Source organism: Rousettus aegyptiacus, unplaced genomic scaffold (genome assembly GCF_014176215.1).
Source record: "Rousettus aegyptiacus isolate mRouAeg1 unplaced genomic scaffold, mRouAeg1.p scaffold_m13_p_17, whole genome shotgun sequence".
In the NCBI taxonomy this organism is placed as follows: domain Eukaryota; kingdom Metazoa; phylum Chordata; class Mammalia; order Chiroptera; family Pteropodidae; genus Rousettus; species Rousettus aegyptiacus.
In genome coordinates this window covers 15,240,586-15,267,428 of record NW_023416292.1, presented here as the reverse complement: position 1 = coordinate 15,267,428, position 26,843 = coordinate 15,240,586, and the positions used below count along the sequence as shown (strand labels likewise).

Genomic DNA, 26,843 nt, shown 5'->3' with positions numbered 1-26,843 from the left:
CCTTCTCTTCTCGGGCCCTGCTCTGTCGTACCCTTTGTGTGTGGACACGGGGCCTGCACATTCAAGCACTGCCCATGCCTCCTCCGGTGACCCCAGGGCAGAAGTCCTGCTCCCAGCCTGTGGGCTTTACCCTGAGCCCCAGGGGTCTGTGTCCTGGGGCGAGGGCTCCCTCCAGAGCAGAGCCTTCTGAGGCAAGAGGCCCCTGCAATCTTGGTCTAAGGAAATTGTTGCTGCTGCGTCTTTATTGTGAAACGTCGAGCACATTAATTGACTTCTCTGTGCCTTGTTTGTAAAGTGAAGACTATTTCAATTAAAAAATGACCGAGGAATTAGTGAGCTTATTCGGTATGGATAAAGTGCTCAGAACAGTGCTTGGCAAATAATAGTGTTATGTAAGTGCTGTCAATTAAGTGCAATTATTATTCAGACTTAGTCAGGCATCTTCAAAGTTGTTACCAGATTGAATCCTGGTGGGGGGAGCTAATTTATTAAATTAAATTTATTGGGGTGACATTGGTTAATAAAATTACATAGGTTTCGAGTGTACAATTCAATAATACATCATGTGTAGAAAGAAATTTCTTTACTGGTGATGAGTAAGAGCTTTCCCTGGCAGCCAGACCTGTCCTCGGGCCATGGTGGTGATAGAAACGTAGGAGGCTGGGAAGCGAGGGGGTGGGAGAGGGGGAGGGGTGGAGCGGTTGCTGCTAATTCATTCGAATAAACACTTTGGGGGGTGGGTGGCTTTTCTAGGCCCCAGGTAACTGGAGGGCACGGGACAGACCAGCATCCCTGCCTTCATTCATCTTACCTTCTTGGGGGAGGGGGAGACAAGGAAGATATTTAACAAGAAAGCAAATACATAAATGTGATCATTACAGATAGGGAAAAGGGGGGCGAAAGAAATCAGATAGGATAAATCGAGAATTAATTACTAGTAAGGGGAGGTGGGGGACGTGGAGAACGACTTCCCATAGGATGGTCACAAAAGGCCTCTCGGGAGGTGGCATTAAACGGAGATTTGCATAATGAGGAGTGACTGGCTGTGTAAAGAATCAGGAAAAATGTCTTTTAAGGAAGAAAATGAGCAAGTGCAAAGGCCCAGAGGTGGTGGCGTCTATGACATAATGTGGGAAACGGAAAACCTATGTGGCTTAAAGGTAATTAGCAAAGGGGACGAGTGACAGGAAACGGAAGTCAGAAAACTAGGGACCAGATCACACATGTCTCAAAATCCAATATGCCTACACACCACCGGGGATCTTGTTAAGGTACTGATTCAGACCCTGAAGGTCCGGGGTGGGGCCCCGAGATTCTGCATTCCTAACGCTCTCCCAGGTTAGGCGATGCCGCTGGTCGGTGCACCACGCTTTGGGGAGTCAGGTTTTTGGCAACGGGTTTCACTGTGACTTTGAGAAGACTTTGGATGACCTTTCAGGAGACACGTGACTTGGCCTGGCTGTATTTTTAAAGCTCGCTCTGGCTGTGGGGTGGAGAACGGGTTAGGGGTAAGATTGAAGGCTGGACATCAACTGGGGGGCGACTTCAGTGGTCCGGGTGAATGGGGGGGCTGCATCAGGCTGGTGGTGGGGAGGGTGGGGAGAAGTGAGTGCAGAGCAAGCCAGTGATTGGCTCGTTGACTGGCAGTCACATATGCAAGGGGGAATGCCGAGTCAGATGGACGGATCTTGAACTCAAGAGTGAATTCGGGGCTGGAAATAGAAATTTAGGAGCATCGTTTTGCAGATAGAGCATCCCAGGAGTGGACGGGATTGCTTATGGGGAAAGTGTAGATGAGGAGGGTGGGGGGCTGGGGCTACGGGTTTCTAACACTGAGAGGTTGTGGGATGAGGGGGAGTCAGGAAAGCAGACTGAAAAGGAGGTGCTGGTGGGGGAAGGAGGGCAGGGAGAGCGGTGCGGCAGGCCTGACAGTGGACCCCAAAAGCACACACCCTCATCCACGCAGTCCGGGAGCACCTTACCTAGAGTAGCAAAGGGGACTCTGCAGACGCAACTAGGGGTAAGGTCTGAAGAGAGAGAGATTATCCTGGATTATCTCGGTGGACCCAATTTTACCACTGGAGTCTTTAAAAATGGAAAAGGGATGTAGAAGAAAGGGCCAGAGAGGCGTGATGATGGAAGAGGCGGTAGAGATTTGAAACACAAGAGAGACTTGACCCACCATTGCCGCCTTTGCATGGGGAGGAGCCAAGGAACACGGGGGCCTCCGGAAGCTGGGAAGGACCCTCTGCTGACACTTAGCAAAGACGAAGGGCCTCAGTCCTACGACCGCAAGGACTGAATTCTGCCCACAACCTGAACGATCAAGGGAACAAATTCTCCCCTAAAACTTCGAGAAGGGAACACAGCAGTGCTGACACCTGACTTTAGCCAGTGAGACCTGCGTTGAACGTCCAACCTATAGGACTGTAAAATAACGAGTTTGCGATGTTTTAAGACGCTAAGTTTGTGATCGTTTGTTACTGCAGCACTAGAAAACGGATTCACGTGGTTTAAACTAAAAGCCAAGAGAAGAAAGTGTTTCAAGAAAGAGGGGGCCGTCGGCTGCGTCAGAGGCCATGTGCAGGTGAGTAAGAGGCGGGCAGGTGTGGGCACTGGGCGGGGCACCCTGGAGCTTGTTAACCTTGGCAGAGGTGTCAGAGGAGCGGTGAGGTCAGAGCCAGACCGGAGTGGGTTGAGGACCGAAGGGCAGGGCGAGCAAGTGGAAGCAGTGAAGACAGACTCCTCTGTCGTCAAGCTTGGCTGTGAAGAGAAGGGGAAGGAAATTGCGCCCTATCTGGGGAAGGGTGGACTTTCATCCAGGAGTTTGGTCGGTTTTAGTGGGCGCCAGAGAGCGTGTTTGTCTGATGAAGGAAGGCATCGATCCAGTAGAGAGGGATGGGGTATGGAGGGGGAACGGGTGCAGGGGCGGAGGGGGTCTGGAGCAAAGTCCTGGAGTGGCGAGAGAGGCCTGGCCCAGAGCGCAAGTGCTGTCAGCCTGCTGTGAACTTAACATTGCCGGGGCGAAGCTTCCACGAAAATAATTTCAGTTTTCAGTATTTAGTAGTGAAAGACTAATGAATGCATTAACAGGAATAGATTTCTGATTTAATATAAATTTTTAAGGATGTTTTCTGGCTTTGCAGGGGTGGAGGGGATCAGGAGCAAAGTCCCGGAGTGGCGAGAGAGGCCTGGCCCAGAGCGCAGGTGGAAGGGTCGCGTGGATAGGAGGGAGGAGCCGGAAGGCGCGCGATGAGCACAGGTGGGGGGGGGCGGGGGTGTAGTTTGGTGGTAGGAGGAAAAGGGGTTCCCGTCTGATGCCTTCTGCTTTGTCATCAAAATGACTGGAGCGAGGTCTCGTGTGAGGGTACGAAGGTGTTGGAGGTTCAAGGAGAGAGAAAAAGATATGAAACGGTTTGCCTTGGAGCGCGGAAAGCCACGTGATTACAGGAAGGGGAGCGGCATCGCTCCGGAGGGACGTGGCCTTTGCTGGCTCCCTCTTCTCCCCCTGGCACCCCGACCGTGAGGCCCCGCTGGGCCCAGGTCGGGCTCTCGGCTTCTGCTACTTACCAGGCATGTCACCGGAGCAACTTTCTTAGCCTGCCTGAGCCTCAGTTTCTCAGCCCCATCATTTTAATCCTTTTACCAAAGGAGACAGCACGGGCCAAAGTCATTTCACTTTAAATCATCAGCTTGTCCTTGTGTGTGTGTGATGGGGGTGCAGGTGGGGGTAAAGGGATGGGGGGGTATCTACTCCCTTCGCATGCGGAGTTCTCACACACCCACAGTCCCTGCACACGCGTCTCCCACTCTCAACCCGGGAACTAGGGGGCCTCTACGTGAACGTAGGGTTCTGCCCCAAATGTCCCTTTCACGGGCGTCCCTTGTCCCTTCTGACTTCTAAGGCCTCGAAGGGCCTGGTCAGGGAGCCTGGGCCGGGGACAGTGCTCTCCACGCGCCAGCCTCCGCTACGCTGCCTTTTGTCTTGGAAGCCAACTCGTAGGGACTGTAATCAAGGCCCCCCTCCCGCTCTGTCTGGCTTTGATGGGTTTGGCCAAGGGGAGGCACTGGCAGGACATCAGAGGTGGGGAGGAGACAGAGGTGACAGCGAGGCGTTCCTGCTGCCGCCCTGCTCCCCGTGGAGTTCCCGGCAGTGGCCACGTTTTGTGGTGGCAGCTCCAGCGGGGTGGCCTCTCTCCTGGACTCCAGCTGCCACTGGTGTCACAGAGTTCCCTCCCCTCGTCTCCTCCAATGGAGGAGTGCTCGAAGGGCTTCCAGCTGGGCTGCGGCCGTTGTCAGGCCTCACACCTCTTATCAGCTCTCCTTACCACACACACTGTGGTAAACAGTCCTTCCAGTAAACCCTCCCCCACCCTGGGCCCTTTGACCAGGCCTTCTCTTTCCCGCTGTGCCTAACAGATGCAGACTCTGCCTACCTCTCTCTTCCGACCCTCAGAACTGGTATTCTCAGCCACCTCAGCTACGGAAAGGTGCCTCAGGGAGACCGAGAGGCGAGTTTTAAAGGGCCTTAAAGGGTCGAAGCAAAGGTCCCTTCTCTGTTGCTGGGCACTTGCCTTCCAGCTACACACCTCTCTGGTCCTCAGTGCAAATGAATAAGTGGCAAGTCATCTAATGCTACTGATGACATGTTTTACCAAACACTGTTCTGTCGTTCATGGTAATTATCTGTATTTGTGCCTAAGCTGCATTCCTCTGGCCATCTGTCTTGTTTTTGGTGGACAGCTCCTCAGTTCCCTCTTTTATTCATGCATACCACATGCGTGAGTCACAAGCGGGAAAGTCTACAGGGCTCCTTCTACCTCAGTCTCGTCACCTATAAAAATGGGATAATGATACCATCAGCCTCATAGGGCTGGTGTGAGGATTCAATGAGTAATATCTGTAAGCGCTTAGAACAGCAGGTGCAAAGTATCAGCCAATACTATTATTGTTCTTTGATCCTCTCGGCTCACTTTCCTATAGCTTGTCCGCGGGAGGGGAAGCAGGAATTCCTAAGTCCCTCGCTTTCAATACTTTCCCCAGCACCCGTTCCCCCTCCGTCCCCCATTCCTGATAGAGTTCCTTCTGGAAGGGCCAGCAGGGCAAGTTGTGATTCTTATGTTTTCTACCCTCAAGTCTAAACCAGTGTTTTTCAGATGGTGGCCTGGGGAGCCCTGGGGTTCCCAAGAAGCCCCAAAGGGCACAGAGACTGGGTATTGCTCTAAGCCACACTCTTCAGCTTGCTTTTATCTGCTTCAGCTTCCTGTCAAGATTCTGTTGGAACAAAGGCTTCCAAGACTTTAAAAAGTTGAAAATCCTCTTTCAGAGACATCGATGCCCCCAGATTTTACAGATCTTGGTCTTAATTTCTTTGGCCCCATTGCCAAGAAACATTCTCTATTTTGTTCAGTTTGTATCCTTTCCCATTTCTAATGCTCTGAAACAGATATGTGAGCAGGCGAATCTTCATGTCCTCCTCTGGAGTATCCTCCCAGGTCTGTGCGTTCAGCACACATTGCCTCCTTAACCCTCAGGCCCCTGGGGCAGCTAACGACCATGGCTGTTTAACAGTGGGGACATCTGAAGGCACTTGACTTTTACTGGCACCTGATCCAGCCTCTGGAGTACTTCTAATCCCTAAAATTCAAGGTTACTAGGGAGCCATTTATGCTGCTGCCCCTGGGCCAGGCTCGGTCCCTGTGGCGAGCAGGAATGAGGGACGTGGGGCAGCAGGGAGGAGCAGCCAGTGTCTGGAGTTGGCCGGGGGAGTGGGGAGGTAGGAACACTCCGACTGGTCACCGTATCATGTCTTTATGCAGTTCGAGACATTGGGCACAGAGAATACAGATACACGAAGACAGCGAAAGCCAACCCCCAGATCTCTCCCTGGAAGGCCCTAATCCTGACTGCCACCAGCCTTCCTCCCATGCTTCATTTGGGTCTTTGGCTCAAGTGTTACTTCATTAGAACTGCCTCGAGACTGGACAAGAGAATCCCCCCACTCCAGACATGCCCTTTTCCACGGAGCAAGAAACCCGTGGGCCAAGGGGATGCGGGGATGCGCCCACCCAAAGCTCCTGCTCCTCACTCCTTCTTAGATCACGTGACAGCACCTGCGTCCCTAGGACTCACTGCCCCAATAGCACCAGCTTCCGGAGACTGCCTCAGCTTTTCCCGAAGCCTACCTACCCTCTTGAGGATCCAAAGAGTGGCTATTTGCAGGAGGTGTGGATGGGCCTCAGGAATGAGGACAGGGATGTGTGGGACAGAGCTGGAGCACAGAGTAGTAGGACGGTTGAGGGTCAGGGACCAGTTACCACCCAAGCCACCCCATCCCAATGCGCATTGAGGGACGAGTCCAAGAATTCTAAACTTAAGTGCGGCCTTCCAGATTATGATGAAGATACCCTTGTCAAGGTGAAAAGATAGGAGTTTTACATAACACTTTAACTTGGTATATAAACTTTAAATATGTAGACATATAATATGTGACGCTAGCCCTGCAAATATTAGGGGTGAGCCCATCCCATACCACCCTGTCTAAAAAAAGAAAAAATAGCCCTTCCTCTGATACTTGATCCTTACTCTATTGTATATTTCTTCATAGCATTTGTAACCATCAGACCTACATCTACTTGACTATCATTTCTCTATCCCTATCCCTACTGAGAAGGTAAGTTCCGTGACTGTAGAGTCTTGGCTTCATTTATGGCCTTATTCTCAGTACCTAGAACAGCGCCTGGTACAAAGAAACCATGGGCTAACGTTGAATGAATAATGAATCTGGTCTCAAATGGGGTACAGGAAAAGTAGGCTAACCCAGCAAACACGAAGGAAAAAGATCATGTGACAATCCTCTGAGATGCACCTTCTCCCCTTAAAATAACTCATCCAGCATTGGAGCTACAGGTGACCAGGGAAAATTAACCATTGACACCTTGGTACCCATGAACACAAGATTAGTTATCAGGTGACTTGTGAGAGGGACATCTGAGTGAGTATGTAGAGCTGCGAATAGCCCTGGGCTGCTGGGAGCCCCAGTTGGAGGACTTGTCCTGACAGCCTATGAGGGCAGCCAGACCTGTGTGCGGATGCCTTGGCCTGCCAGTCCAGCCCAGACTAAGGTGGGGAGGAGCTTCTCATCCTTGATTAGGAAGCCCTCAAATCTTGTTTCCTGTAAAAGGTCACGGGCCTCAGGGAGTGTGGGCACAGCTGATCCCTTGGGGTCTTGGGGTCAAAGACTCAGACCTGTCCTACCACCCGTCCCTCATCTCTCCCATCCGCTTCTACTTCGCGACGTCTTACTGCTTGGCGGGATCCGCCAAACTTTCCTGGAGCAGTGTAATAGGCCCAGTGTATTCTAACGGACTCTTTTTCCTTTGGAAACAGACCTATGAGAAGCCCAATGACCTTCCCAAGTCCCCAGCAGCGACAGGAACGTGGGTCCGGATCTCTGCCCTGCGGAGGCCCCCACTGCTTTCATTTGGGGGTGGGGGCTCCAGGGCTTGGGCTGCGCTCCCCGCCTCCTCAGGTCGGAGGCGGGGAGCCGGCTAGCGCGGCTCTGAGGCCTGGGGCTCAGCATCCCGCGCGCAGACGCCCGCGCCGGGTCCCCCGCCTACCCGCCGTCCGGCGGGGCGGGGCGGGGCAACGGGCGGAGCCGGGCCGCGGTGGGCAGGGCCGGGGCGGGGGCGGGGGCCAGGGCCAGGCGCGGTGGGCGGCGCCCCGGGTGGGCGGTGCCACGTGGCTCCTCCTCCCGGACGGAGGCAGGAGGTGCCGCGGCCCCAGCGCTCACTAACACGTCCGAAACTTGCGCGCAGTGGTGCGCGCAGCCGCGGACGATGGGGTGGTGCGGCCGCCGCTCGGGGCCGCCGCCGGCGCTGCCGCTGCCGCTGCTGCTGCCGCTGCTGCTGCTGCCCGCGGTGCCCGGCGCGGGCGCGGCGCCGCGCTCGGCGCTCTACTCGCCGTCCGACGCGCTGACGCTGCTGCAGGCGGACACGGTGCGGGGCGCCGTGCTGGACTCCCGCAGCGCCTGGGCCGTGGAGTTCTTCGCCTCCTGGTGCGGACACTGCATTGCGTTCGCCCCGACGTGGAAGGCGCTGGCCGACGACGTCAAAGGTGAGAAGCCGCGGGCCGGCGCGAAGGCCTGCCCCCCTCCCCACCCACATGCCCCGCGGGGCGCCCCTCCCGAGCGCCCCGCTTCCCCCGGCCCATCACCTCCGCCCACCTCTTCCTCTCCGCCCCTCCCACTTCCCCCGGTTCCACATCCCTCAACTCCATTTTCGCTCGCGCCCCTCCCTGTCTTATTCCCCTTGGCCCTGGTCCCGCGCTCCTCTCCCCTTCCCGCGGCCTGGCCCCCCAGACCCGCCCTGCTTTCCCTGTGGGTCCTCTGCCGGCTCACTGCCTCCATCCCCGCGGCGGGGTCGCCTTTGTTCTTTCTCGGCTGACACCTTCGCTCCAGTCCAGCCTTGTGGCAGTTCCCTTCCTCTGGCCCAGGGACGTGTGTCGCCTTCCTGCCAGGTCTCCCAGCTGCTGTGGGATCAGTGCTGGGGAGAACAGGAATTAACATTCATTCTGCCACCCCCCACCCCCGCGGCTAGTTGACCCAGCTTGTACATTGAGTTCTGTTCCCAGCTTTATCTTCGAGGCAGAGTTTTTCCTAGTTCTGGGCCTCTCCCCACCTGCTGCCTCCAGCTCCTTAGCGTCGGGCCCCATCCCTCTCTCTTCCCCCCTTCCGTGCACCCTCTCAGGCCCTTCTGTTTTAACCCGGGTGGACCCCGAGGCCTGACTGAGGCCTGACTGAAGGCAGCCTCCTGCTGTGTGTCCGGCCCCTGCTCCACATTCCCATTCACTGGCCCGGCCACTCTAACCATATTGCCTTGACACCATTCATGTACTAACAGCCTTAGGGGTAGAAGGATAAGACTACTAAATGTAGTGATGGAAAGATGTATTCTTATCCCAGAAATGTTAAAATGCTTGAACACTTAAGACTTAGAGCTGAGGAAATACGGTCACAATGGTAATTAACATTTACTGAGTGCTTACTGCATGTCAGACACCCTCCTGCATAAGTTACTTGACATACGTTATCTCCGAGTTTCCACAATTTAAAGACCCCTGTGGTGGTGCACATCTGCCTAGCCCAGGTGGTGGGTGTTTAGGGGGCAGGGGTGGCTTAGTGATTGGCTTCCGAATTGCTGTCTCTGATTGTGTGTGTGGCCCCTGGCGGGGTTCCTGATCTGAACCGGTCACTGAAGGAGGACGGTGGGTGTGTTAGGAAATAGATCTCTCTCTGGAGAGGGGAGAACTGCGATCGTTCCCCTGCTGTGCCGCTGATGTTCTTGATAAACTCGCTGTGTGTGGTAGAACAGAACATTTGAGGATGTTGGTTTTGAAACTCAGGCTACCTCTTCCTTGAGTAGCTTGTACCAGGGTTACCCACCCAGGTGGCTAGATGGAAAGATACACCCATCTGTTAGCCATATGGTTCTGGAAAGTCATTTTTAAACAAAACCGATAAGCCGTTTTGTCTCCAGTTTACATGCAGACATTTGTCTGCATGCCTCTCTGGTCCCAGCAGCTGAGTGTGCCATTTCTCAGCAGCTCTTCACACTAGTACGGTGACATCAACACACCTGATCAGGGCAGGAGGGAGGAAGATGTTGAATGTGGAATTGGAACATATAAGGGGATATCAGGTATTCAGGGGACATTGTGGGTCTGAACATCGTAAAAATCTGTGATTGATCAGTAGTACTTCGAGGCTGTAAGAGGTCTTTAGTGGCCACAGGTGGACCTCACCGAGGAGATGCCGATAGCTTGAGAGCGCTGGAGGGAAGCTTAGCTCCCAGCTGACTCATGTGTTTGGCCTCTTGCAGCCCGGAGTTTTCCAGTGAATTGCACAGCCAGATACTGACCCAGCCTACTCCTGGATCAGGGCTGCTGCCACTTCCAAAAGGGATCTCTTTCCCAGTGCACGGAGTGTCAGTCTTTCCCTAAAAACAAACAAACAAACAAACAAACAAACAAAAAACAAAATACTCAACCTCAGAAAGGAAAATGGGAGGTGAGAGATGTGGGTGGAAAGCGGAAGTCTCCCGAGAACAGTGCGGGGGGTTCAGCCCCCTGAGCAGGACCACGTCCTTGGAGGGCACTGGCCGAGTGTGGTGTCGGCCTGCAGTGATGAAGAATGATTCCACACCAGCCCGAGGGGACGTGTTCCGGTGAGGCCCTGCTGAGAAGCCACCTTGCTCTCCTGTCATCTCCGTTCTGAGGTTCCTTGAGAAAGTTTGGTTGTGGGCCAGCAAAGAGCGGCTCATTGGAGTGTGGCCCCTTGGCCACCGCTCCCTGCCGATGGTAGAAGTAGCTTGGTCAGGAGCAGCAAGAGTGAGGAAGGTCATGGGGGGAAAGAATCTTGCAACCCTGCCCAGCTGGCCTCAGGCATTTACTCTGACCGGCTAGGGCTCATTTCTTCAGTGACCTGTGGGCTAGGTTCTGTGGGGCAGTGGTTGTCGTGGAGCAGAGCCCTCGTTTCTAAGGACAAATCTCATCTCTTTCTATTCTAGAGCAGCCCTTGCTGCCCCTCCGGTATGTTGGGGAGATCGATTGTGTTCATTTTAGACCTTCATTACTCTTCACCGGCTAATCAATCAGTAAATATTTGTTGAGTGACCTCTGTGTGCAAAGCATTGTTTACATTGCAGTTGGGGGAAGTGAGCTGCGCGCAGCAGGAAAACTGGCAACAGGAAGAAGCTGTGTTTGAAAAGAGCCAGAGGAGTGGCTCAGTCATTTCTTGTAGGAGTTTGGGGAAAGGGAAAGTCCCAGGGGGCCGTTTGGTCACCAGAGGCCTTCGAACAGTTATTATATACTCGCCCTATGGCAGGCGCTTTGCGAAGGCCCTTATAGGACGCTGTTATATATAATCTTTGGGCGAAAATAATCTGAGCAGTAGATATTGTCTCTCTCTTTGTTTTAACAGACAAGTACCTTGCCCAAGGTTATACAGATTCTAGAGGAGGTTCTGAAACCAGCTCTTTCTGGCTCTCTGGGCCGGTGGAGAGGTGGACGGAAGCGTTCGGCAGGTGGGAAGACGACCTGTGCGGAGCCAGGGAGCTGAGGTTTGCAAGTCTTGGGTGTCCGAGCGACAGGCAGCTGGGTTGGTTCGCCTCCCTTTCTCCTCCAAGCCCTAGACCGCCTTTCCTCCTCCTGCCCCTGCGACGCCTGGTGCTGAGCCTGGCACGGGGTAGGAGCCCACAGAACACTCACGAAGGCCAATGGCATGAGCCTCACAGGACTCAGAAAGGCACATGAGTGACCGAGCCCTCTGCTGGTGCTGTGGCTCTTTTTGACTCAGACCTAGCGTGTCAGCCAGGTGTGCGGGGTAGGGGAGGTATTTTGTTCATCCCATGACCTCAGTGCCCGTAAGCCTACAACGTGGAGGAAGGTGACAAGGTTTGAAGCTCTGTGTCAGGACAGTTCCCGGAGACTCTGGGGGGACCCTAGTTCTGACCCTTCTACCTGGCTGGCACTTGCTAGGTTGGAAGGGTATGGCCTCTGTCTGAATAGAGGCCCAGACTTGCTCTATACCCAGAGGTCTTGTGGCCATTTTTCTTGCCAAGTGTGGCGTCTAGCACCTGCCACAGGTGTCAGAGCTGGAGAGGACATGAGAGGCCATCCATCCCGGCCCTCGTTTGACCATGAGGAAGCTGAAGCCCAGAGCGAGACGTGGGGAGCTCATGGTGCTCCAGCGGGTTACAGCTCTGAGCGAGTCTGTGCCTCTGGGCCCGCTGCCCCTTCTTGGACTTCTGAGAGGGGCAGGGGCACTGCTTGGGACCCCAGAGTAGCCTCTCACCCCCTCGCCACAGGGTGTCCCCTCAGCCACCACCCCCAAGTCCACCGCTGTGCTGGACACTCGCCTCCCCACCCTTCCCGTCTCCATTTGCTCGTTTGCTCTGTTGTGAGTGGAGAAATTCCTTTGCCAGGGCAGTAATCACACCAGGAAATGTTTTTCTCACCAAGAGCCTGGCTGGACTGATACTGCTGACCCTTTCGCTGTCGGGCCGCAAGTTCCGTTATTTAAGTCACCTGACACTTCAGAAAGCCTCCCTCACCGGTTCTGACAGCCCCGCACTTTGCCTCGGGGGTGGAGTGCCCAGATAAGGGTCCTCTCCGTTTCTGTCCTGCTGCTAGAGTGATGAGTAGTCAGGCCCGCAGTGGTTCGTGCAAACCAGATCTTCATGTCATTATGTCTCATTAAGGTATTGACATTGATATTCCTGAGAAGCATTCCTAAGCCAGGACTCTCCCAGCACCTGACTGGCCCCAGCCTCTCCCTCCCGCTGGGCTCGTGGCAGATGTGAAGAGGCCCTGGTTCCGTTTCTTGGAGGTGCAGGGAACCCGGCATAAATAGAGAGGAGGAGTGAACGGGCCAGGGGCCAGGCACTCCCAGATGTCACCTTTCCTCGTGTCCTCACTTCTAACACCCCACCCTCCCCGAGGTCCCTGGTCGGGAAGGCAACAGAGCGACTCTCTGTTCTGTCCTGGGCCCGCTTGAGGCCAGCGGAGAGGCCCAGGCTCTGGGTTCCGATCTCGGAGTCACCACCGCCTGGTCGTGCGCCTTGGTCTCTGTTCAACAGGGGAGGAGAGCTCATCTCGAGATGAGTCCCGGGCTTTCCTTCTGGGGTGGTAGTTGCGAGCACCACACTAGATCACACAGTCAACATTCTGGCTGTGGAGTTCGTCCTCGCTGAGCGAGATCTGGGTCTGTGATACAGAGAATGGTGTGGAGCTGGAAGATGAAGCCGTGTCTACCATCTGCTCCCTCATGCGGAGGGTTGTGACTGCAGCAAATATAAAATATCGAGGTAGCGTCCTGACCGGCGAGGTGAGCCTGGGAGCCCTAGGACATCTTGGAGGCCTCTCAGGCCCTGTCTTTGTTTGTGGGGAATGACACCCACCTCCAGTGGTCGCCCGGAGTGTGCCACGGTGCTCACTGAACACTGGCTTTCTCTTCTGTCCCTCAGAGTCTGTGTTCCCCGGGGGCAGCAGGCACTGACTCTGGCCCGAGGGGTGGTGGCCTGTGCTCTCGGAGAGGAGACAAGCAGTTGACGCCTGTGGTCCTCGGTCACCTTGCCAGGGGCCACCACTGGAGGAAGGATGACTTACTGACTCCTGAGAGCAGCTGGGCCTCTCCTGTCGTCTCCTTGAACAGAGTGACCAGAGCCGGGGATACAGAGCAGAAGGAGCCAAGCTTAGCGGGTGTCAGATGGCCGCAGGGGGCGACCTGTGCTTCCTGCCCTCCCCTGGGCCTGGCTCGGTTGGAGGAGGAGCCACAGGAAAGAGGCCTGGGTGCTCTTCCCTGCGATCCAGGGCAAAACCCTGTGCCTGGGCAGGGCTTCTCTCCTGCGTCCACAGGCGACTGGCCTCAGCCTCGCCCCCTCCCTGGACCCGAGGATACACTGAGCCTGAGAGTAGGTGCTGCTGAGGGCCAGCGCCTGGCCTAGGTCGACGGTATGATTCGGTAGTCGCTCACTGAGCACCTGCTGTGTGCTGGATGATGGGGAAGCCAGGCAGTGAGGCTGCAAAAATGAACAGGCATTCGGGGATGGACAGGCTCGTAACTGTCAGTAGAAACACAGGCAGAGCTCTGAGCCGTGAGCTCATAAGGCAGCTTTTCCCGGGTGGAAAAATCACGTTCAAACTGAGTTGCTCCTGACAAGTTGGGGCTTAGTGGGAAGCGAAGGGTGGCCGTGGGAGAGGGCTGGAGACGTGAGAGAGCAAGCACGGTGCTTTGAGGGAAGGAGAAGAGCCTCAGCCTCCTTGCAGCAGAGGGGGCCAGGTGGGCGGGCAGGGGCCAGATCGAGAATGGCCTCATGGCTGTAGGTTTTCTTCTCAAGGCAGTGGCAGCCACCAGAGAATATTGAGTAGAGAACGACATACTCACATCCGCAGATAGAGAGGGTCACTTGGTGGCTGGGGGTTCTGTGAGGGAGGCTCACTAGGTGTGGAGGGCAGGTTAGAAGTGAGGTGCGTAAGGAGCCTAGGATGGGGGGGGCGGGGAGACTTAGGAGGGAGGGTGGGCAGGATTGGGGTCTGGTTGGCATTAGTGGATCCGTGTGGGCGAACTGCCCGACTCTGCCCCTACCAAGCGGTGCCCACGCCGGTGTTGCGGGTGACAGGGTAGAGCAGAGTGTGCAGGAGGGCCGGAGGGCCACCGTCCTGAGCCTGGCACGGGGCAGACCCTGGGCACAACCGCAGTTCGCGCAGGCTGCTTTGCAAGTGAAATTGAAAGCCAAGTGATGCACGCCAGCCTGCAGGTATTTGAATAAACTCAAACTGCTGCCGTCGTGTGCCAGGGGAGCCCAGAGAGCTCCCCAAAAGGCATTCGGTGAGACGGGGGTTGGGGAAGTTGGGGAGATGGCATGTTAGCACGTGACCCACGTGTCTCTGCTCAACACTTCCGCCCACTTCCTATCCCTCTTCTCCCCCTCTTCACCCCACTCCTTCCTTCCGGCCAGGATTCCAGAAGCTTCAGTGCCAAGAGTGGATTGCCAGCAAGAAAGAAAGGGGGTGGGGAGGGGCCGGGGGGGGGGGTGCTGCCTCAGGCCTGCCTCACAGTCTCAGGTCCTTCACTGCGGAAGGACCAGCTTAGTTGCTCTGAGCCTTTCCTTTGAGGGATGGTTCGGGGTTGCCCGGCAGGTGTCTGGCCTCTTCCTGCATCTGTCTTGCGGAAGCGAGGGTACCACTCCTTCCTCGGGCATAAAATGATTTGGGGAGCTCTGACGCCTTCTGAAATGATGGTTTTTCAGACATCATAAGGAGCAGGTTTGGGGTGAGGAAAGAGGTCCTGGCAAAGCCACGATTCTCAGGGATGTTATTCAGATGTTAGTATTCTGTACCGAATGGCTGCCGGGTGGGCTACCTGTGTAAATCCCCATCCTGTGCTCCGGGCGGGAGGTACAGGGTGTGGTGTGGAGCAAGCGTGCCGCCAGGCAGGCCTCCTCCTTCACTCATGCGCCCGGAAAAGCCAGCAGCTCCCGGGAGCCGTGGGCGTCAGCGCAGACCCTCTGGGCGCGCGCTCACGCTGGCCCTGCCTGCCTCGCAGCCGGTGACCTCCCTGGGCGTCTGGCCTCTGTCACAGCCCCGCGAGGCCTGCCGCTTCTCCGCTCCGTGAGCTGCTCACGCGGTGCGCCGTCAACTCGACTGACCGTCAAGGGTCCGCTCAGTTTCCCCCTTTGCTGCCAGGCCGGGCTCCCGTGCATGCAGCCTCCTCCCGTGCGTGCAGCCTCCTCCCGTGCGTGCAGCCTCCTCCCGTGCGTGCAGCCTCCTCCTGTGCGCTGTGCCACGTGGCCCCAGTCTGTCGCCACCTCACCAGTCCTGCGGTTTCACGGCGTATACCGCGCCTTCTGAGATGACGCAGCCTCATAGTAACGTGGAACTCTGGGGGAGGTTCAGGGGCACCTTGACCTTGAATCCGAGCTCCGGAGGCCCGCCTGGTGCATGAATTTGTTTCCCATCTCCCAGACCCTGGGCTGCGGCCCAGAAGGTGCCATTGTTTTGTTTGCCAATAAGTTACAGGGAGGACTTGCAGCCTGGGGCCTGCCCCTCTTCCTCACCCCAGTTTTCCTGTCCTTTCAGACTGGAGGCCGGCGCTGAACCTCGCTGCCCTGGACTGCGCCGACGAGACCAACAGTGCAGTCTGCAGAGACTTCAACATCCTCGGCTTCCCGACCGTGAGGGTGTGTGGCGGGAGGGGCGGGCGGGCCTGGGGGCCGGGTGGCAGCTGCGGCGTCCCCTGGCGTCTGCCCAGCTCTGCGGGCTCCTCTCATGCTCCTGGGTCCCAGCCCCTGGAGCACTGTCCCTTTGCTCGGTGAGACACCTGTTACAGAGGCAGAAAGGGACGCGAACTGGGAGGCAGGGAAGAAAGAGGTTCCTTCCGTCTGGGAGTTCTCCCCTTCATGAGGGAAGGGGGCTGTGTGGGCGTTTGTCCCGATGGGCAGATTTCAGCTGTGAAGAGATGGTCACCCGGGCTGGTGACGGCTCCCAGCCCCCAGGTGCCTCTTCCCAATTCCTCTCCCTCCCCACGGCCTAGCCTTAGCGGTCAGATCTAAACCTTGTAAAACCAGGGTTCAGGCTCTGACCTGCCCACAGCAGGATCAGACTCAGGGGCCCAACGGTCCCCTAGAAAAAGACCCCAGAGACATTGGCAAGTCTTATCCTCATCAATCAAGTGCCTGGGACCCAAGTAAGCCCGGAAGCGACCTGTCAGGCTGGCCTCACCCCATGGTCGGAATGCCACACTGCCTCAGGTGGCGGGGATCCCGGTCACGTCTGGAGAGGCGGCACACCCAGCAAGGAGGGCTCCTTCGCCCCAGCCCGGCTGGAAGCAGCAAAGGCCTCGCCTGCCAGCTTGCCCACCCGTGGCTTATCCAGGCCTGAGGTAACCTCCGGACAACTTCCAGGCTCCCACGGAGGAGGCCGGGGAAGCCCAGGGCGGCCAGGCTGCACGGCTCTGCGTAGCATGCCCCCCGGGCACAGGCTGAGCACTCAAACTGGCATCGCCTAACTCCAGCTCCAGATAACTAGCTCCCTCCCACCAGAATGGCATCTAGAAAAGTAGTTTCCTCCGTGGCCGCCAAGAATGGTCAGGAAATGCCTTGAAAACTAAAAGGCCAAGCATGGTCTCCGGAGCAAAACATCTCTCAGCTCGGGGGCTTCAGGTCCCAGGCAGAGCCATCAGTCTAATTACTCCAGGAGGGTTCGCCCCGAAAGCCAGGCCCCAGCCGCGTCCAGCTCTGACTCCACGCGACCTTTCCGTTCCTCATGCCCAAGGCGGCCCTGCTGGGTTCAGTGTGCCCTTCTGTGCTCCCCTCTCTACCTGGGGTGAGATCCCGGACCCTGGCCTCGGGGTCAGCGGATGCCAGGCCGGCTGGAGGACAGTGCGGTGAGCCAGCCCCTCCCGCCACGTCCTTTAGCGGTGGCAGCCCCTGGCTGGCCAAGGCCGATCATCTGCCCGTCTCTTAAGAGCCTCAGAGAGGCTGCTTATCAGTCATCGCTTTCAGGTAAAAAGACCTCCCTGGCAAGGCCGCTGCCCTATCCTCAGCCCCAGAACATGTAACTGGAAGTATTTAGACTCACTCTACAGGGAGGGGGTGGGCGCTTGTTCCTGTGCTGAGCCGCGGGGAGGATCCCTGAGTGGGAAACCCAGTGTGGCCACAGCTGTCCCGGTTTGCTGACATTTCTCCCACTGGGCACTCAGCACAGGGCTCTGGCCACTGCTGGCTTCTGGGAAAGGAACTGGTCTTGGTACGTGGCCGGCCAGGACATGCCGCAGGCTTCCGTGGGGCCTGGCACCTGGGGCTTTCTGTTTCTGCCTGGGGAGAGGCTGGGGCTCCGTGGGCGTGAAGGAGGCGGCCCAGGCAGCTGGGACACAGAAGCTCCTCAGTGCCTGCCTGGGTCACGCAGCACACGCAGCCCGAGTGCCTCCAGTGATTAATCACCTCCTGGAGCGCCCAGCTGGCTGTGGGAGGGCCTGGGAGGGCCCTGAGCTCGGCTTGACCTTCCCCTGTCTCTGTGTGGGCAGCACCTGCTTGGGCCAGGCCAATCATCATCTGTCTATTTCTTAAGAGCCCCAGAGATTAGTGCTGTGACCTCCTGCCTCCCGCGAGGAGCCTGCAGTCCAGTTTCGGCAGGGAGAGCACTCGGTGGCCTGTCCTGGGGACTCTCGTCCAGGGCGCTTGTGGTTCAAGCTCCTTTCAGGTCTCTGCTCTGAGGCCCGACTCAGGCTTCCAAACCCTATTTGTGTGACCTACAGTAAGGCGTGCACATCTACATTGAGATCCAGAAGCTGGTTTGTACCCCTTATCCCTAAAACGAAAGTTCTTTAAAACAATATTCTTCCTAAGTGCAGCACACGCTGATATTTTGTGTTCTATTCATTTAAGAAGAATATTGGCTGTGAGTCACTAAACTGATTTAATGACTTAGTACTAGGCTGCTTCTGGTGTTTGGAGAACACTACTCAGGTTCCAGGTGTGCAGAGATTCCAGCCTGTGGAGAGCCAGGCGTGCCCGTGGGCAGTGTGGCCGGGCGCCCTAGAAAGCGCAGCAGACCCTGGAAACCGGCCGGACTGCCAGAGAGGGCCCGCCGCCTGTCTGCTGCCACCTGGGGCCTGGAGTCTGTCCCCGCTCCTCCCCGTAAAGGCTGTGAGAGCATTAAGAGAAGGTCGCGTGTTGAACAGGAGGAAGAGAGAGCGTTGCAGGTGTGATGGGGACAGGCCCACACAAGAGCCTGGCCACCCCCAGCGGCACATGTCATTGTCCCTTTCCTCTGCCTCCTGCCCTTTGTCGCCATGAGGAAACAGTGAGCCTCCACCAGCCCAGCCTGTTTAGCAAACGCCCGGCTCTGCAGGGCGAGCGAGCTGTGTCAGGTCCTCATCAGATGGGAACGGGAGCCCAGCCGGGAGGAAACAGGGCGCAGCAGGCTCTGGGTGGTGCTCGGGCACGTAGAGGCTGGGACTTCTGGGGGAAGGGCTTTGCCATGGGCCACAGGGCTGCCCCTCAGTGGGAAACGGACCAGGATCCTTTGTGGCCAGAGGCCTGGCTGGGGTCAGGATTACAGGAAACAGCAGCATTCGGGGGAAGGGGGCAGGATGCTGAGGAGATGAATGACATGGGTTCAAATCCTGGCCCCGCGCTTACCGTGTGTGACCTGGAAAGTCTCTTAGCAGTGCCCCAGCCACAGGCCTCAGTTTCCCTGTCTGTAAAAGCGGAGTCATAATATCTGCCCAATAGGATTGCTGCCAGGTGTGACGTGCGGTCTTCCGTGTGAAAATGCCAGGACACGGTGTGGTGTTGCTGGGTCACTGAATGTTAGTTGTCTTCCCGCTGGCCCTGGGGCTCGCGGTCGCCCCTCTGGGCACTGCGCTTGAGGCAGTCCATCCGTCAGCGGCTGTCGAGTGAGCGTTTGCTGGGTGCACAGCTCTTACCATTGTGGGAGAAGCCCGACAAGCACGACCTGGCCAGAAGCGTGAGAGGCCAGGCAAGAAGGCCCTGTCCGTAAGGACACTCAGAGCTCCCCAGTGAGTCGACAGGCAGTGAATGCTGGGGGATTTGCTGGACTCGTGCAGCAGAGAGGACTTCCTGTGGGAGGGGGCTTCTGCCTGCTGGTGAAGGAGAGAGGAATGTGGGCAGGGGGGAGGTGGGAGCAGAGGCCCCGTGTGGGAAGGGCTGTGGTGTGCTGGGAGGACTCGTCTGGCTGGAGCAGAGGGTCAAGTGCAGGGTGGAGGCCGGGCCCAGAAGGAGGGAGCCCAGTTAGTGGCGAGCCCTCGAATTCAAGGCTGGGAGGCTGACACCCTGTGGGGTACAGAGTCGGGCTGTTACTTCATGTGGCTCTTGCTAGAGAGAGAGATGTCAGGGAGGGGGACAGGGCTCAGAAGGACGTCTCTAGCACCTCCCTGGAAGTGGGGGCGGGGGGACTGAGTCACCTGCTCCCTCCCAGCCGTCCCTGCAGATGGTCCACACGTCAGAATGGTTCAGCCTGTGGGTCCCCACGGGCTCACCACAAGGTGTTTGGCGACTGGGTCATTTTTCTTAAATCTTGTTTTAAAAGGTTGGATCCAGTGCCATAGGTGACCGCTGGGGGTGTGCCTTCTGCTCAGCCCCACTTGGCCCCAGGAAGGCTGCTCCTGGTTAGGTCCGTGAAGACCTGCCCGATGCCCGCTGGTCTCCCGCCTTTGGGGAGATGTGGAGGTCTTGCAGGGGTTCCGGACTTGGGGAGGGCAGAAGCCCCTGTGTAAAGTGACAAAAGGGACCGGGTGCTGACTGCGCCTGGAGAGGAGCAAACTCACTGCCCATTCCCAAGGCCTCGTGGTGGTGTCCCTTGGGTGGGGAACGCGCCTCCCACAGCCGACTTAATGAGGGTGCATTTTAACGAGAGGACAAAAATGTACCTTGACTCGATTTTACTGTGATTTTTACATGAGCTTCCAAGATGATCAAAGGGCAGAGATTCTCAGCATAACCGAGCAGATGTCTTTTGAGTACTTCCGTGACCTAGACCCTGGGCCGGGCACTGCGGGGCCGGCAGGGACGGACGAGCTGTGGGCCTGCCCTCCCTCCCAGTCAGGAGGGCGGGTCGGAGGGCGGTGGCACGTTCACTCTCGCTGGCCGAGGCTCCCGCCCGAGTCCACGCTGCCTGCAGCTGGGGTCTGGGGAGGCGGCCTTTTTTGTCTCTCTTTTTTTTTTTTATTGAGGTAACCTTGGTACATAATAGTATATAAGCTTCAGGGGCACAGCATGATAATTGGGGCTGCCTTTTGATGGAGGAAATGCCTGCTTCTCTTAATAAGTACCTGGCCAACCTGCAGGTTGATGAAGAAGAGTTACCGCGTTACTTTTCAGTAACTGAAAATGACAGCTGTAGCCATGGGAAGGTCACATAGTTTCAGGCGTGTCTCATGCCAGTGGAAACGAGTCGAGGTGTTTCCTGTCCACAGAAGCGGGGCGCCATCTCCGAGGGCGACTGCCGCTGTAACGATCAGCCTCCGGGCTGTTATTTGTGAGTGCACCAAACCCCTCATAGGTGTATTGTTAAAGTTCATTTCCGAGAAACAGCGTCGGTCCATGAATGCCTCCACGTGCTTTATCTGCTTGGTCTCGTGTCACACAGTCCGGGACGTTTGTGATTGTTTTGCAAGTGTCAGGCGGACGCGATTTTATTCATTCCAAGTGTGTTGAAGATGAGAAGGTTCAGAGAAGTTAATGACTGCCCGAGGTCACACAGCCAAGGGATGGCAGAGCCGGGCCACGCACCCCGGTCCTGCAGACCCCAAGGCCCGTACTCCGCTACTGGCCTGGGATAAGGCCAAATGCTGCCGGAGGCAGAGGCCAAAGGTGGATACAAGTGGCCGCGAGGTTAGGGACCTCAGGAAGAGGCCACTTCCCAGCCTGCAGGCTCTTCCCCGGGCAGCCGGGTGGCCGTCTGTCAGGGCAGCTGAGCTCTGTCCCTTCCTGAGTCCTGGCAGCTCTCTCTCCACTTAGAAGCCCAGGGAGTGACAGACTGGGCCTGGAGTGTCATGTAAATGGGAAAAGAAACTGGACCATCTGTCACAAGACCTGCGTTTTCGGAGGCTCAGGACCACATTTCAGTAGGACCAAACCAGAGCCCGTCCCGGCCCGGAGTCTCGGCTGAGCCAGGCTGGCCGTTCTCAGTGGACAGGGACAGCAGCCTCCAGGCCCCTTCTCCAAGATCAGGAACAAGGACAGACCGCCGCCGAGGGCGGCTAACATCTCCCCGGGGTGTACAAAGTGACTTCACTTGATATTTTCAGACGGGTCCGTAAGGAAAACAGCAGTGGTCTCCATGCTTATTCACGCAGTGAAAATTCCCCAGTCTCTGCGTGCTGGGTTCTGGTGCTTTGTAGGAAGTCCGGCTCTAGTGAGGTGTGCGGGCTTCTCTGGGTGCCTCGGAGCTGTGGGATTAGGGATCAGACCCGAGGACAGTGGGGAAAGGAATCAGTGTCCAGCTCCGAGAGCCAAACCCCCCTGGCCTGATCTTACACGTGAAGACACAAAGGCTCACGCAGGTGAAGCGCTGGGCCCCAAGTCCCCTCGTTTGAGCAGCTGGGTCCGGCGCCCGTGCTGTGCTCTGGGCTCCGCCCGCCACTGACTCTCGCTCGTGTGTTTGCTTCCAGTTCTTCAAGGCCTTTACCAAGACCGGCTTGGGAACGACAGTGCCAGGTGGGTGTCCTGTTGGCGCTGGCGTCGTCAGAGTCGCTGTCTCCCTGCCTCCCTCTTTTACCCGGGTTTCCGTGAGGCGAAAGCCCCGCAGGGTCCAGTGGTGACCTCCCCAACTGAAAGCCGAGGCCTTCAGGAAGACCAGGCTGACAAGCCCTTCCATTTTGGCCTGGCCGGGGTCCCGGGAGCGGGGATGGTTGCCGTGGTCCTGGACGAGCCCTTCACGTCGGAGTGGGCTTGGCGTCCAGCGGGGCAGGCCAGACGGCCTCTGGGGAGCAGCCTCACAGGCCCAGGTCTGAGGGACTCTTTCCTGTCCCCCGGACATAGCTCAGGGCCATGAGCAGCCGCCACTCCACCCCTCCAGTGCAGAGGGCTGGCCATGCTCCGTTTCTCTCAGAACTAGCCGTCCTGGGCGTTTTCCGTCTGTGGGTGAAGCCGAAGGGGATGCCGGATTCCTTCTCTGCTCTCCTCACGTCCCCCCGTCTGTCTGCATTCACAGTGGCTGGCGCTGACGTGCAGACGCTGAGGGAGAGGCTCATTAACGCTCTGGAGACCCACAGTGTCACGTGGCCCCCTGCCTGTCCCCCACTGGAGCCCGCCAGGTACTGGGGATCGGGGCAGGCGTGGGGCAGGGTGGCCAGAATCACAGGCTTGGAAGCAAGAAGGTGGTGGGGACAGCAGGGAAGAGGACCCAGGCTGGTTCTTCCTGGTGCCTCTGGAGCGGCCATCTCCGCGGGCCGGAGGGCTTCCTGGGAGCCCGGACTTCCTGGGGCTGACGGACAGGTGCAAGGACCTGACCCTCCAGGTGGGAAGGGAAAGGGGCAGGCGTTCTCCGGGCCATGCCTGCTGCCGCTTCTCACTCCTGTCCCCAGGAACGTTTGGGGGTGCAGCAGAATTTCACATGATCTAACCCCGGAAGGACCGCGGGGGGCGGGGGAGTGAGCATGGGGAGGAAAAAGGGAGATCGAGAACCATTTAGAGGAAAAGGGGGTGGGGGGCTGAGAAGAGCTAAGCCCTGTCTCTGTAAAATGAGGGTGCCCGTTTTCCTGAGCAATGGCTGTGGCTAGGGGGTGGGGATGTGATTCTGCTCTCTGTGCTGCCGAGTCGGGCACGGTGGCCAGTGTCTCCTCCTCCCGGGCAGGCTTCCAGGGTTGCTTCTTTTCTAGGAAAAAGAGGTGCTAAAAATGCACCTTGAGGGATGTAAGAAAACGAGAGGCAGAGACATGGTCATTAAGGAAGGGATGAAGTAAGGAGCAGGGCCCACGTCGGCATGGTGTTTCCTGGATCCGGTGTGGAACCCCAAGCCACACCATGACCACGTGGCCGGTCCGGGGGCTCGGGGAGGCCCGCTGGAGGATGGAGAATTAGAAAGAATGGTAAGAGTCATTGCGAGTTGGATTTCTAAGTGTAGTTTTCAATCCGTGTGTTCCCCTCGGGGGGCCAGTGCTAGAGCCCAGCCTCGTGATAGCGCAAACGGACATGCCGGAGAGGTCGGGGCCGGCGCGCACGTCTCTTTTCACGCACTGACGGTGGTACGCTCTGGCCACCGCCTTTAGCATGTGCCTTGCGCTGTCCCTGGGCTGGACTCCAGCGCTGTGTGCCTTCTGCTGAGACGTGATCACTGCCCCGGCCCTGGACCCAGCAGAGGGAACTAGGCCATCAGGATGGGGACAAAAGGAAGTCGTAGTCCCCCGATGCCATCTCACCTGCTGGCCTCCTAAGTGCGTGTCATGATGTTTTGCTTTGAGTTAGAAAAAGGAAACGAAATCATTTTTGTATTATGTAGCTGTTTCCTGTTGAAATTTTGAGATATAAAAACAGTTGGTAGCTTAATTCCCCGATTTGGGGGAATAATAAAATTTGCCACCTATGCTCTGGGCCTCAGTTTTCTCACCTTGAAATAAGGAGGTTGAATCAGATAGTATCTAAGGTCTCCCGCACCCATGACTTTCTGATTCTTTAATTCCTTTTTTATGCTTAATCTCCCAGTCGGGAGTGACTTGCCACAGACCCAGGCCTGTATGTGGCGGGTGCCAACTGCCAGGCTCTTCGGGACCAATCGAGTCCACGTTCCCTAAGCCTGGGCCTCACCCAGAACATAGAGACAGCCGGTCTCAAAGGGTCCCCTCCCAGTCCCGCTCACTCCTCACTCTTAAATGGAGCGGACAAGCAAATCAGCCGGGTGCGTGAGATGAAGAACCACGGTTAGCTAAGCGGGAATCGTCCTTCGAGGCTGAGGGTTTGGTTTCCTCCCCCTCTCAGGTGGCAGGCGGGGGTGACTTCCACGAAGCCTCGTGCGGAAACACAGGAGGCTGGCGTGGACACACTCGCAGTACCGCGTCACCCACAATTCTGCTTCATTGTCACCAGCTGGAGAGAGTGACTGCCAGCATTGTCTCTTACAGGCTGGAGGAGATCGATGGGTTCTTTGCAAGAAACAATGACGAGTACCTGGCCCTGATCTTTGAAAAGGAAGGCTCCTACGTGGGCAGAGAGGTGAGCTGCCCTCGGGGTCTCTGCACCTGCCGGGTCGCCCTCGAGAGAAAACCCGGTGAGCTCAGGCGCAGGGCTGCTCCCAGAATGCCAGGGTCTCAGCCACGTGCACTGACCTGACCCCTGCTGGGAGAATCGGGAAGTGTAGGAGCTGGACCTTTCCATTTAAAAATCTTCACATATTTTTTTTTTTTAATGAAGTATAATTGACAGACCATATTAATTCCAGGTATACAACAGTGAGTCGACATGTGTATACATTGTGAAATGATCACTACCACGAGTCTAGTTACCATCTGTCGTCATACAGAGTTAACATGCCGCTACTGACTGTTTTATAAAACATGTCCTGCGTCTGTTTTTACCCACATCATCGAAACCAAATATTGTCGCATCTGCTATTTGTTGAGCGTTAGATTAGATTGCCAACGTGCATAGATGCTAATCTTCAATATTAATGAAGATGATCACATGACATGTCTAAGCTCACACAGCTGGTGGCTTCGTAGAGCAGGGCTTTGAACCAGGTCTGTCTGCCTCCAGAGCCCACACTGCCCCCCACTCCAACCCCTTGGAATGGGGATAAACAAGAAATGGGAGGGAGAGGACATCAGAGATCATCCAGTCCCTCCTGAGGAAGTAGGGTCCCTTACCAGGTGAGGCTAACGGAACCATGCTGGTTTGAATTTCCACTCTATCACTTAGGTGATACGCCCTGATCAAGTTCCTCGACTTCTCTGAGCTTCATTTCCCTGTCTATAAAGTAGTGATAATGGCCTTTCTTCAGAGTATCATCGAGAAAGTCAAAGGAGGTGATTTAGGCAAGGGGCCTGGATTAGTAGCTGGCGCAGAGTGGGTGCTTTATCGAGATCCATTCCCCTGGCCTAGTGCAGAGAGCTGACTGTTCCGCCCCTGGCTCATGCATGGACTTCTCCAGACCACGTGTGGGCCTCTCCTGGATGCAGAAGAGGGACGAGCTAGTGCCCGGGAGACGTTCCAGGCAGTGCAGGGGGGCAGACGAGGCAGGAGAGCAGGGGTAAAATCAAACAGCGCTGTTGGCTCTGAGTGGTTTTCCTCCTGAAACTCATCAAGCGCATTCGAGAGCTGAGAGCTGCAGACCAACACCGGACTCGCACCGTCTCCAGGCCTCTCAGCTCTGAGACGGAGCACGGACGGGCAGGGAGGGGGCGGGGAGCTCTGCCGAAGGCGTGCCTTTCCCTTCCGGGGCCCCAGTCCAGGCTTGGGGTCATGCCTGTCCCATAGAAGTTCATTGGAATTAGATCTTCCCCCTCCCCACCTGCCTCCGCCCCAAGTACCTGAGTGACCAAGAGCGGGGACTCCCGTGGGCTGTGTCCACGCACAGGTGCGCAGGGACGGTTAGTCTGAGGGCCAGGAGGGCACGGTGGCCGAGAGCTCAGGCTCTGCAGCCGGACAGAACTGGGATTTGTACAGCCCACCTCAGGCGCTTGCCACCTGGGTGACCTGGACACACAGTTTCACTTCTAAGCCTCCGTTTCTTCATCTACGACAGAAGTTTTGCTTTATAAATGAACACTTACATACCTACTCTCTGCAAGTCATTGTTCTAAGCCTTTAAAAAAATTAACCCATTCGGTCTTCTTAGGTTGTTAATGTTATTGTTATAACTTTGCAAGTAAGGAAGACGGGTCAGGGCGAGGTTTAGGCCGGTGGGCCTGGGTCCAAACCCGGGCAGCCCTACTGCTCTGCCCCTCCTCACCCAGTCTGCTGAAGATAGTTCCTGCTTCGTAGTGGCATTTTGAAGATTAACGAAGCAATCTGTCTACAGCACACAATGTATACTCAGTAAATGTTCACTAATATCTTTTTCCCCTTCCTAGTGCTTTCTAAAAATAAAGTCATGTCTGGCTTAGTGTGTTTTTCTGCGTTGGAATGTAGCTAGAAAGCCTTATAAATATAAGAATAAAAACGAGGCCACATTTTATTGTACCTTTTACAAATTGCTTTCATTGGAACGAAAATCGTGTTAAATTTAAACTGCCCTGGAAGATGCGAGGCGTGTGGTGGGCCCAGTTCCGAGGCCTCGGCTCTAAGGCGGTGTTTGCCCCTTGTTACCTGTGGGGGAGACTCGGTTGGTGACTCGAGACCCTCGCTCATCACGATAGTCTGTGCTTTGAGAGGTCGGGCGTGGTCGGAGCACAGCTGCCACCCAGGTGTCCTGTCAGGGCTCCCTCTGCCCGGTGGCTCGGCCCCCAGATGTCTGCTGTCTCTGCAGGTGACTCTGGACTTGTCCCAGCATCGAGGCATCGCCGTGCGCAGGGTCCTGAGCACAGAGGCGGACGTGGTGAGCAAGTTTGGTGTCAGCAGCTTCCCGTCGTGCTACCTGCTCTTTCGGAACGGCTCCGTCTCCCGGGTCCCCGTGTAAGTGTGGTGCCTCTGCCCCGCTGCCCCCTGCCTGCGCTCGGCTTTTCTTCCTGCCGAGAGAGGCCACCGGCCTTTCACCGCGGCTGCCAAGCCCTTTACCCCTGTGAGTCCCCCGAGGAGTCCCTGGGCAGGCAAGCAGCACCCTCTGCAGGTGCGGGACAGCGTCTGTACCGCCGGAGGCCAGGAGACCGGGCCGGGGTGCTGCCCCCAGCT

The 26,843-nt window shown here is 56.7% G+C and overlaps 1 protein-coding gene across 1 annotated transcript in view; it reads left to right on the top strand.

The window, feature by feature from the left end:
- Positions 1–7,764: 7,764 nt before the first annotated feature.
- Positions 7,765–26,843, top strand: part of QSOX1 (quiescin sulfhydryl oxidase 1) — a 34,296-nt gene continuing 15,217 nt past the window's right edge. Inside the window, exons 1-6 of the mRNA XM_016141138.2 lie at positions 7,765–8,115; positions 15,637–15,737; positions 21,692–21,737; positions 22,234–22,336; positions 24,140–24,230; positions 26,482–26,627. Coding sequence (XP_015996624.2) covers positions 7,839–8,115; positions 15,637–15,737; positions 21,692–21,737; positions 22,234–22,336; positions 24,140–24,230; positions 26,482–26,627 — 764 coding nt within the window. The 5' untranslated portion in view covers positions 7,765–7,838. The remainder of the gene's footprint in view (positions 8,116–15,636; positions 15,738–21,691; positions 21,738–22,233; positions 22,337–24,139; positions 24,231–26,481; positions 26,628–26,843) is intronic.